Raw genomic sequence first — 12,291 nt, forward strand, 5'->3', positions numbered from 1 at the left:
CTTGCTTCCCATCCTCAGAATCTATCCTTCCCGGCCTGAGCCCATGATTCCCCCAATTGGGGCACCCCCCCCTCCCCTCCCCCCAGATGTCAACCTAAACTGCCGCCTAAACTGCCTCCAGACCTTCAATATGGCCACCACCACTGGATTCACCAAATACTTCCATGGGACCTTTGGGATTGGCGCTATTGCCAGTGTCTGCAACCCCCACCCCCTGCAAGAGTCCGTCTCCATCATCCTCACCCACAAAGTCACCCTCCCTGTTCCATCCCTGAATCTTCTTTGCATTTGCCACCCAATAATAATGCATCAAATTTGGGAGGCCTAACCCTCTCCTGCCTGCTGTCCCCTCTACAGTATCACCGTCCTAATCCTAGGTACATCCCCCCCCCACACATACACATACACACACACACAAAATACCCTGGGCAAAAGACCGGCAGGCATTGAATCGTGGCAAAACATTCATTTTTACTGCCTGCACCCGGCCTGTCAACGGCAGAGGGAGATTGTCCCACCTCAGCAAATCAGCCTTCACACGCTCTACCAGCCTAGCGAAATTAAACCTTCGAAGCCCTACCCAATCCTGGGCCGCTTGTGCTTCCAGATACCTAAACTGAGACGCTGCCAGCTGAAATGGAAGCCTCCCCACCTCCACTGCCACTCCCAGAGGGGAGACCGCAAAGTACTTACTTTTCCCTCAATTAAATTTGTACCCTGAAAACATCCTAAATCTCTGAAGCTATCCCTTTTTAAAAATAACTTTAGATTACCCAATTATTTTTTCCAATTAAGGGGAAATTTAGTGTGGCCAATCCACCTACTCTGCACATTTTTGGGTTGTGGGGGCGAAACCTACGCAGACACGGGGAGAATGTGCAAACTCCACACGGACAGTGACCCAGAGCCGGGACCGAACCTGGGACCTCAGCGCCGTGAGGCGGTTGTTCTATCCACTAGGCCACCGTGCTGCCCTCTCTGAAGCTATCCCACCGTGCTCCCCACCGAAGAACTTGGCTCTGAAATATATAGCAAGAAGTCCCACTAAATCAAAATTGACCACAGTTTTATTGAGGGCTACTATCCTAACGTCGTGCATGATGGGTACTTTTGGGAAAGCTGCAAGGAGTTGATGATTTTAAGCGTCACTGTGAGCAGTTGCCAACTACAACTGAAGGTAATCCTTCAGAGAAAGTGGAACAAATAAACTGTGGGATCAATTATTTTTTCAGGATCCCTTCACATGCAGTACGGTAGTCAGGCTAACTCTGTTACTTGGAGAGAAGTTAAGTGTGTTAGGTAAGTGGGTGAGAAGGAAAGTGATGGGGTGAGAGGGTAGGGTGGCGGATGGTGGGGGGGGGGGGGGCACCTGGAAAATGAAGGGTTGGAATGAGGGAGTGGGAGGTAGGTTGGCAGGAGGGTGGGTGATGGGATAGGGTGGAAGGTAAGCGACTGAGGTGGGGAGGGTGGCAGCTAAGGGAGTGAAGTGGTAGTGTAATGGGTTTGTAGAATGAGTGATGCAGTCATGTGTCAGTGATATCAGCAGTCATGTGCTGGACTTTCGGAATGGAACCCTTAGGAGAGACATACCTAATCTGCAACCTATCTTGTATATTATGTAAATAAACCAGTTTAAAGCACCTCCCAGAGTAAGATTACAGTCTTTCTAGGGAAGACACGTCGCACATACCAGCAATCATGCCAAGAGCACACAAAGCAGGTAGTGTCAGTTTAGTTTGTGAGTGGTTAGGGTGGCAGGTAAGTGTGTGAGGGAGTAGAGTGGCAGGTAAGTAGATAAAGAGGTAGAGTGGCTCCTTGTGGGCTTGGGGGTAGTTGTTTCAGACGACGGGGTAGACAATGAGTGGATGGTTGGTTGGGTCGGAAGGGAATTGGGTTGGTGGGGTAGTTGAGGGGTTGGAGGTGTTTGGGGGTTAGTCTGAGGTAGCCCAGTGTTTGGGGGGGGGGGGGGAGGGAGGGAGGGGTTTAGACGGGGAGGTGATTGGGCAATTTAGGGTTGTGGATGGGTAGCCAGAGGGTCCAGTGGGGTTGGGGGCTCAGTAGCATAGTCACCTCGGGATACAAATAGTCAATTGTAGTACAGAACTTGAGTTTTATTGAAAAAAGAGACATGCTATGAAAGCTTTCATATTGCAGCTTTCAAGGGCAGCTGCACAAGATAAACCATCAGTAAAGGGAACAACAATTTGTACTGTGTGAGAAGAGGACTCTTTGGGTTAAAAATGGACTCTGGTTGTCATGAAGAGTGCACAGAGAACCATTGGCTGTTAACTGCCAAGTTTATGTTTCAGTTTCAAACCAGTCTAGCCAATTTGATTGGTCAAAGCATTTCAATGGGGAATGAACCAGGGAATGGCTATTCTGCAAACTGTTGTTCAATTGAAAAAGCGTCATTTGTGGATTTGTTCCTTTTGTTTCTGTTTGCAAGGGGCAGGGCCTTGTGTGAATATTTGTGGCTTCTAGCAAGCAATAAGTGAGCCACAGAGTCCAACTGTGTATAATCAGTGTATTCCTGGCACAATTCGGATTGTTTAGTAAGTGTTGTCCAATTGTGGAATCAGATCTAATGTTGGACACTATGGTTGGAATTTGTCAGTTACCCCCTCCCCCTATAGCCTGATTTCCTGTGGTGGAGGCTACTCACTATTGGTCACTGGTGGGATCTTTCAGTCCTGCCAAAGTCAATGGCAGTTGCCATGGCTATCCAATCCCACTGCTAGGGAACCCATGGCTAGGATCAACTTTGGTGGTCCAGAGATCCCGGTGGCGAGAATGGCCAAAAAAAATCCCATTTTATATTTTGTGTTTTATAAGCACGGGTTAGTTGAGAACAGCTAAAGGGGTGTACTGTTTGATATGATCCATCAATTATTGGGATGTATGGGTATCACACTAGCACTGAACATTACTCATTTGTGTGTTAGGTAGAACATCTTTTTGGCTCGATGGCAGTATCCCGATAGTGAAGGAAATCACTCGTATTGCTACTGCATAGTAGCAACATGAAACAGCTAGCTTCACCTGCTGCTCAGATTTGTGAGGTGCCTTTCCCTTCCAGGGTAATCTGAGGTAGAATGGCACTTTTTAGCACTAAAAGTGGTGGCCTAAGGCCCATTCGTGGGTTTGCACGAAGTCAACAAACAATGATCTGATCAGAGTAGCTATTACCCCACAGGATGCCTTTGACGTGCCCTATTGCAACATCAAGCTTGGACAGCAAGCAAATGGCTCAAGCCCTATTTATGAGATTGCCAATTAGGCCAATCTTGAAGCACGTGGAACTGTTGGAATCACAGAGTAAATTTACCAGTGAAGGTGGGTTTACATGGTCAGTAGTACAGAACCCATTGACTTTTCTCAACTAGCACTTCTAGCAAAGGGAGCTCATTTGATTGCTCCATTTCAAAGGTGAATTTGAGTGCGGAATGAAGCCCAATGAAGTGTGTAAGGAAGTTCTTATATTTAGTTGTGGATTCAAATGTAGCAATGTATATGTATAATGAAGCATAAAAATTCATTAAGGGATGATCATGTTTAACTGGAGATTTTTCAGGAGGTAACTAAGAAAGTTGATAAGGGCAATGCTGTTGATGTGGTGCATATGGATTTTTAAAAAGCATTTGATACGATGACACTCAACAGACCTGTGAGCAAAATCTGAACTCGTGGAATAAAGGGGAAAGTAGGCTCTTGAATAAGAAATTGGTTGAGTGTCAAGGAACAGAGAGCAGTGAAAAATGGTTGTTTTTCAGATTGGAGAAAGGTCTGCAGTGGAGTTCCCCAGGGTTCAGTGTTGGGACCCTTGCTGTTCCTGAAAGAAACTGATCCAGAGGAGAAAATCATTTTTCTGCACTGCATTATTCACCAAGAGGTTCTCTGCAGTGGTGTTCTGAAACTAAACACTGTCGTGGACACAGTTGCAAAATTCATCAACTTTTCGAGAGCAAGAGCATTAAACCACAGGCACTTTGTCTCTTTGTTAGAGGAGTCTAAGTCGGAGTGCATGGATGTTCTCTACCATACAAATAATAGTTTAGTTTGGGGAAAGCTCTGAAAAATGTATGAAACCTGAAAGTAGAGATTGATTTGTAAGGTGAATAAGGAAAGAGGCGTTTTGTTCATGACGGGCATTCCCTTGTTGAGGCCTTCATGACAAAGTTGTTATTTTTATCCCCATCAAATTAAAGACAGGAAGTTCACACACTTGCCCACTTTGCAACAATATCTGATCAGAACCTGAAAATATATATGTTCCTACCGCTTGCTTTGCATGCTGAATTTTCCTGCCGCAACGAGGGTTTTGGGGAGCTAGAAGATGACGTGGCTTTGATCTCCTCCCCTTTCACATGCAATGTCGACCACGCTCCAAGTGACATCCGACTTGAGCTTATAGACTTGCAGTCTGACTTATTCCTTGCGATTCAAATCAGCACCACATCCAAGGTTTTGCGCACCTCTGTGAACACTTCCCAAAGAACAGAGCTCATGCCCAAAATTTGCTTCTGGGAGTAAATCTTTTCTGTCATGAAATTCGATAAATCAAAGAACATATCCACCATCGGTGATGATCACCTTGTAGCAGTGCTCAATATTACAACAGAGAAGACACCTGACTTCACCTCCCTTTTTGGTGCCCACGAGAGACTTCCCTCTTCACATATTTAAAGTATCTTTTTAAATGGTGACGTACTTTTGTTACAAAACAGATATACGGCATGTGAAGGCACATCAAAATTCTGGTGTGCCCCCCAGCCTCCCGGGAGAAAACTATTGCCCATCCGTGGCCCATACGTTGAGTGGACGGCTGAGCCAATTTATGAAATCTAGGTCTGGCCCATATATTCCAGTAGTGCTGTTAACCTGCTGAGAAGAGCAAAAGGAATTGTGCAAATTTTATGGCCTCCATTTAAAAATACATATTTTTCTTGGTTTTTGCATTTGATTGTGACAACATTGCAGAAAGGCAAAAGAATAAAAAGTATACAAACAGAAAAAAATAAGATGATGAAAGGGAAAACCGAGTAATCAGGTCTGAATACATAGGAAATATATACAGCTACGAGGCCTGTTAACATTGGGCCCCCAGTAATCGGTTACCACTACCGTACTGTTTGACTATTTACATGTGGCCCCATGTTATGAAAACATACCAGGTGTGTGTTTGTTGGCATCCATTTTATCTCTGCTTTCATTCAGAAGTCACAGAAGTTGAGGACTGAATTTGCACTCTCTTTTTTTTTTTTAAATAATTTTTATTGAAAGAGTTTTTCCATACAAACATTTACCCCTACTAATTTTTAAATTATTTACAACACAATCCCTCTAGGCAAATGTCCCTCCCTCGCCCGCCCTCTCGCGCGCACCAGTCCTCCCCCCCCCCCCCCCCCCCCCAGGCAACCTTAACAAACAAGGCAGCCTACAGTTTCAGACATGAGCAGCGAGCAGACTTGCCCGCGTTACAGTCGTGCATGTCCCCCCACGGCCCTTGCTGCCCCCCCCTCCCCCCCCCCCCCCCCCCCCCCCCCCCCCCCCCCCCCCCGGGTTGCTGCTGCCACGACCCCGAACGTCTATCTCTGATCTAAAAAGTCAAGGAAAGGTTGCCACCGCCTGGCGAATCCCTGTACCGACCCTCTCAGGGCAAATTTGATCCTTTCTAGCTGAATATAGCTAGCCATATCATTAATCCAAGTTTCAACGCTTGGAGGCCTCGCGTCCTTCCATTGAATTAATATCCTTCGTCGAGCCACTAGGGACGCAAAGGCCAGTATTCCGGCCTCCCTAGCCTCCTGTACCCCCGGTTCTACCCCGACCCCAAAGATCGCAAGCCCCCATCCTGGTTTGACCCTGGACCCCACCACCTTCGACACCGTCCTTGCCACCCCCTTCCAGAACCCTTCCAGCACCGGACATGCCCAGAACATATGCACATGGTTCGCTGGGCTTCCCAGACATCTGACACACCTGTCCTCACCCCCAAAGAACCGGCTCATCCTTGTCCCCGTCATGTGAGCTCTATGCAGCACCTTAAATTGAATGAGGCTCAGTCTCGCACACGAGGAGGAAGAGTTGACCTTCTCCAGTGCATCCGCCCACGTCCCGTCTTCTATCTGCTCTCCCAGCTCCCCTTCCCACTTGGCTTTCAGTTCCTCCCCTGATGCTGCTTCCGCCTCCTGCATTATCTTGTAGATGTCTGATATCTTCCCCCCTCCGACCCAGACCCCCGAGAGCACCCTATCACTCGCCCCCTTACTGGGGAGCAGGGGAAACCCCTCCACCTGCCGCCTAGCAAATGCCTTCACTTGTAGATATCTGAACATGTTTCCCGGGGGGAGCTCAAACTTCTCCTCCAGCCCTCCCAGGCTCGCAAACCTCCCCTCTATAAACAGGTCCTTCAGCTGCCGTATGCCCACCCTGTACCAGCTCTGAAATCCCCCGTCGATGTTCCCCGGGATGAATCTATGGTTCCCTCTTATTGGCGCCGCCAACAGACCTCCCATTTCCCCCCTATGTCGCCTCCACTGCCCCCATATCTTGAGGGTGGCCGCCACCACCGGGCTCGTGGTGTACCTCGTGGGGGGGAGCGGCCATGGTGCCGTTACTAGGGCCCCCAGGCTTGTGTTGCCACAGGACGCCCTCTCCAATCGTTTCCAAGCTGCCCCCTCCCCTTCCATCATCCACTTGCGCACCATTGACACATTTGCCGCCCAGTAGTACCCCGAGAGATTGGGCAGTGCCAGCCCTCCACTGTCCCTACTCCGCTCCAAAAAGACCCTCCTCACCCTTGGGGTGCCATGCGCCCACACGTAGCTCATGATGCTACTCGTCACCTTTTTGAAGAAGGCCCTAGGGAGGAAGATGGGCAAGCACTGAAATAAAAACAAGAACCTTGGGAGGACCGTCATTTTGATTGACTGCACCCTCCCCGCCAGCGACAACGGTACCATGTCCCACCTCTTAAATTCCTCCTCCATCTGTTCCACCAGCCTGGAAAAGTTCAACTTGTGGAGGGTCCCCCAGTTCCTTGCCACCTGCACCCCTAAGTACCTAAAGCTCTTTCCTGCTCGCTTGAAGGGGAGTCTCCCAATACCCTCTCCCTGGTCCCCCGGGTGTATCACAAAAACCTCGCTTTTGCCCAAATTTAGTTTGTACCCCGAGAAGTCCCCAAACTCTGCTAATAGTTCCATTATCTCCGGCATTCCCCCTTCTGGGTCTGCCACGTACAGCAGTAGATCATCCGCATACAGCGATACTCGATGTTCCTCCCCTCCCCTAGTCAGTCCTCTCCACCCCCCTGAACCCCTCAGTGCCATCGCCAACGGTTCAATCGCCAGTGCGAAAAGTAGGGGGGATAGGGGACATCCCTGCCTGGTCCCTCGGTGGAGCCCGAAATACTCCGACCTCCTCCCGTTTGTCACTACACTCGCCGTCGGGGCCGAGTAGAGCAACTTCACCCACTTAATAAACCCTTCCCCAAACCCAAACCGTTCCAACGTCTCCCACAGGTACTCCCACTCCACCCTATCGAATGCCTTCTCCGCGTCCAGCGCTACCACTATCTCAGCCTCCCCCTCCACTGCCGGCATCATAATTACATTCAGCAATCTCCGCACGTTCGTGTTGAGCTGCCGCCCCTTCACGAACCCCGTCTGGTCCTCATGGATTACCCCTGGCACACAATCCTCTATTCTAGCTGCCAGGATCTTTGCCAGCAACTTGGCATCCACGTTCAGAAGCGAGATAGGCCTGTAGGACCCGCACTGCACGGGGTCTTTATCCCGCTTCAATATCAGGGAGATCAGAGCCTGCGACATTGTCGGGGGCAGAACCCCCCCCTCTCGCGCCTCATTAAAGGCTCGTACCAGTACCGGTCCCACCAAGTCCACATTTTTCTTATAGAATTCCACCGGGAACCCATCTGGCCCCGGCGCCTTCCCCGCTTGCATCTGACCTATTCCCTTGACTAGCTCCTCTAGCCCTATTGGCGCCCCCAGCCCTTCTACCAGCCCCTCCTGGACCCTTGGGAACCTCAATTTGTTTAGGAAGTCCTCCATTCCCCCTCTCCTCGTCGGCGGCTCAGACCGATACAACTCCTTGTAAAAATCCCTGAAGACCCCGTTCACTTCTTGCCCCTTCTGCACTACCTTCCCGCCCCTCTCCTTCACTCCCCCAATCTCCCTAGCCGCATCTCGTTTGCGAAGCTGGTGTGCCAGCATCCTGCTCGTCTTTTCCCCATACTCATAGACCGCGCCCTGTGCCCTTCTCCACTGCGTCTCTGCCTTCCTGGTGGTCAGCAGGTCGAACTTGACCTGCAGGCTGCGTCGTTCTCCCAGCAGCCCCTCCTCTGGTGCCTCCGCATATCTCCTATCCACTTCCAATAGCTCCCCCACCAGCCTCTCCCTCTCCTGCCTCTCCTTTCTTTCTCTGTGCGCCCTTATGGAGATCAGCTCTCCCCTGATCACTGCCTTCAGGGCCTCCCAGACCATCCCCACCTGCACCTCACCCGTGTCATTCAAGTCCAGATAGCTTTCAATGCTCTTCCGGACCCTTTTACACACCTCGTCGTCCGCTAACAGCCCCACATCCAGCCGCCACAGCGGGCGCTGGTCCCGCGCCTCCCCCATTTCCACATCCACCCAATGCGGTGCATGATCAGAGATCGCAATGGCCGAGTACTCAGCTTCCCGTACCCTCGGGATCAGCCCCCTGCTCAACACGAAGAAATCGATTCTGGAGTACACTCTATGGACGTGGGAGAAAAAGGAATACCCCCTCGCCCTCGGCCTACCAAACCTCCATGGGTCTACTCCTCCCATCTGCTCCATGTACCCCCTCAGCACTTCTGCCGCTGCCGGCCTCCTATTGGTCCTTGAGCTCGATCTGTCTAGCCCGGGGTCCAGCACTGTGTTAAAGTCCCCCCCCCATGATCAAGCCCCCTGCCTCCAGTCCCGGAATGAGGCCCAATAGGCGCCTCATAAAACCCGCGTCATCCCAGTTCGGGGCATATACGTTGACCATCACCACTTTCTCCCCCTGCAGCTTACCCTTCACCATCACATACCTACCCTCCTTATCCGCCACCACCTCCTCCGCCACGAACGACACCCTCTTTCCCACCAGAATCGCCACCCCCCCGGTTCTTTGCGTCCAATCCAGAGTGGAACACCTGTCCCACCCACCCCCTTCTCAGGCGAACCTGGTCCACTACCTTCAAATGGGTCTCCTGTAACATTGCTACATCAGCCTTCAGTCCCTTCAGGTGTGAGAATACCCTTGATCTCTTGACCGGCCCATTCAACCCCCTCACGTTCCAAGTGATCAGCCGGGTCGCGGGACGACCCGCCCCCTTCCCCTGCCGATTAGCCATGTCCTGTTCCCTGCTCGCCCCGGGTCGACCCTTCCCTTCTGACCCGCTCCCCATGGCGATGTCCCCCTCCCCCCACCTCTCCAGCCCTCCACTTCCCGTTTCTGGTCTTTTCAGCAGCAACCCGGTATCCCTCCCTAACCCCCCTCCCCCCCCCACCCCCAGGCTAGGACCCCTCCTAGCCGCGATGTACCCTCCATTGTACTCCCGTAAGTCAGCTGGTTCACGCTGACCCGGCTGCTCCTGCCACACTCCGACTCCCCCCGGCTCGGGGGGGGGGCCTCCCCCCCCCTTGCCACTCCTCCCTGGCCCCGCTCCAGCGCGGGAAAGGTCGCCATTGCTAGCCACGCCCCGCACTCCTCCCCTCCCCCCCTCCTCTGCCCCGCGCGCGGGAAAACAGAGGAAAGCCCGCGCTTTCGCCCTGCCACACCCCACCCCGCCATCTTCAGTTCCACCCCCGTCCCCGTCCATGCCTGTAAAAGAACCCCCCCTAGGAACCCATATCCCCGATCTGCTCTCCCCCCCGTCCCACCTCCCCAACTTAACATTATAAATAACAGATAAATAACAAATAACAATGTACTTAACAGTCGCCCTCTACCAAACAGCATAAATAACCATAAATAACCATGAATAACCACAATAACCATAACTAAGGGAAATTGGCAAAGGGGGAAAAAACATCAGAAGAAAAACCACAGCAAGAGTTCAAAATCCAAACAAAGAATTCAGCAGAAAGTACCCGAGCGGCTACGGCCGCCAAGTATCCCCTGGGTCTAATTCGAGTCCAGTTTCTCTTCCTGTACAAAGGCCCACGCCTCCTCTGGGGACTCAAAATAGTGGTGTTGGTTCCTGTAGGTGACCCACAAGCGCGCTGGCTGCAGCATTCCGAACCTGATCCGTTTTGCATGTAGCACCGCCTTCGTCCGGTTGTACCGGGCCCGCCGCTTTGCCACCTCCGCACTCCAGTCCTGGTAGACCCTCACCGTCGAATTCTCCCACTTGCTGCTCCTTTCCCTCTTGGCCCACTCCAGCACTCTCTCACGGTCGCTGAGTCGCTGGAACCGCACCAGCACCGCCCTCGGGGGCTCATTTGCTCTTGGCCTCCTAGCCATGACCCTGTAGGCCTCTTCCAGCTCCAGGGGCGAAGGGACGGCCCCTGCCCCCATCAGGGAGCTCAGCATTTCTGCTACATATCCCGGGAGGTCTGACCCCTCCAGGCCTTCTGCCAGGCCCAAGATCCTCAGGTTCTTCCGCCTCATTCGGGTATCCAGCTCCTCAAAACGGCTCTGCCATTTCAGGTGGAGTGCCTCGTGCACCTCTACCTTTCCCACGAGGACCGTGGCCTCCTCCTCCCTCACAGTCATCTCCTGTTGCAGCTCCCGAATCGACGCCTCTTGGGTCGCCTGGGCTCCCATCAGCCTGGTGGTCGTCGCATTCATTGACTCCAAGAGCTCCATTTTCAGCTCCGTAAAGAAGCGCAGGAGAGCGGCCTGCTGCTCCTCCGCCCATTTCCTCCATTCCTCGGGTGCGCCACCGGCCGCCATTTTGGTCTTCTTCCCCCGCTTTTTTTTGGGAGCTGCTGTTGCTTTCTTTACCACCCCACTCCGGGTACCGACCATAAAGTTGGTCTGGTTCTCTTCAGGGAGCCTTCCCCCACCGGGATTTGTCCTTACAGCGCCGTTGGGGCCCTCCAATCGGCCCGAAAACACCTTTGTAGCAGGAGCAGCCAAACGTGCGACTTAGCTGGTCATAGCCGCAACCGGAAGTCGAATTTGCACTCTCAGGAAATAATTTCCTACGCTGTGTGTAATGCAATACCATCATGCTCACTGCCAGAGATTTTGTTTTAATTCATTCATGAGATGTGGGTTTCGCTGGCTGGGCCATCATTAATTGCCCATCCCTAATTTCCCTTGAGCTGAGTGGCTTGCTGGGCCATTTCAGAGGGCATTTAGGAGTCAACCACATCGCTGTTGAACTGCAGTCGCATGTAGGCCAGAAGAGGTAAGGATGGCAGATTTCCTTTCCTAAAGGACATTAGTGAACCAGATGAATTTTAGGACAAGTAATTTTACTTTCAAAAATATGAGCCAGAAATGCCTAGCAAGTACTGGGTATGTACCTCCTGCTGCAAAGAAAAGTCATCAGCCTAGCATTGAAATCGGATGTTTTGAAACATTGAGGCGAGTGACTGATATCCAATTTGAATTTATACAGGATTGATTTTGTATTTAGTTATTCATTTTATTTTGCAAGTTATTTCAGTTAGGATTGCACAGTGCTGCACACAACTGGTACAGTAATTTAACTTGTACATTTTTTTTCTGACCAAGAAATGTCTGACAGAACCTACCTGCAACTTTAACCATGACTCCTATGGGGACCCATGATGTCTTGAAGTTATTGTCACTTAAAATCACGATTTACATGAACACAACCACATCTTAAAATGAGGACTTGCTGTATCTGTGACTTTCCATTCTATTATTGCAGAGTTGATCATCACAGCTGGTGGAGAGAACATAGCTCCAATCCCCATTGAGGATTCTGTTAAATCAAAACTACCAATCATCAGCAATGCCATGCTTATTGGTGATAAAAGGAAATTTCTCTCCATGCTTCTCACTCTGAAGGTAAGTGTCATTTTGCAGATTCTAACACACTTTACCTGTGAATATTGGATGTTCCAATTCTTTACTCTTCTTTTGTGGGGCACCAAATCATGAGTGTTTCCATTGTCCTTGTTGTTGTCCTTGTGATTAAGTGATGGATGTTAATGCAAGAACCTCCACACAATAATGCCAAAGAGCATTATTCTTTTTGTTCCACAATATTAGGCAAAGCATTGTTTAATGAGGGAAGTTGAGCATGAATGTTGCTTGAGGTTACGATATTTGACTTCTGACCTC

The 12,291-nt window shown here is 50.8% G+C and overlaps 1 protein-coding gene across 2 annotated transcripts in view; it reads left to right on the plus strand.

Annotated features, from left to right (window-relative positions):
• LOC119962748 (long-chain-fatty-acid--CoA ligase ACSBG2-like) overlaps positions 1-12,291 on the plus strand; it is a 211,018-nt gene that overhangs the window by 164,227 nt on the left and 34,500 nt on the right. For both annotated transcript variants that reach the window (XM_038790762.1, XM_038790763.1), the window contains exon 13: positions 11,876-12,015. In XM_038790762.1, the coding sequence (XP_038646690.1) occupies positions 11,876-12,015 (140 nt within the window). The remainder of the gene's footprint in view (positions 1-11,875; positions 12,016-12,291) is intronic.

This window comes from Scyliorhinus canicula, chromosome 3 (genome assembly GCF_902713615.1).
Source record: "Scyliorhinus canicula chromosome 3, sScyCan1.1, whole genome shotgun sequence".
Taxonomy (NCBI): Eukaryota; Metazoa; Chordata; class Chondrichthyes; order Carcharhiniformes; family Scyliorhinidae; genus Scyliorhinus; species Scyliorhinus canicula.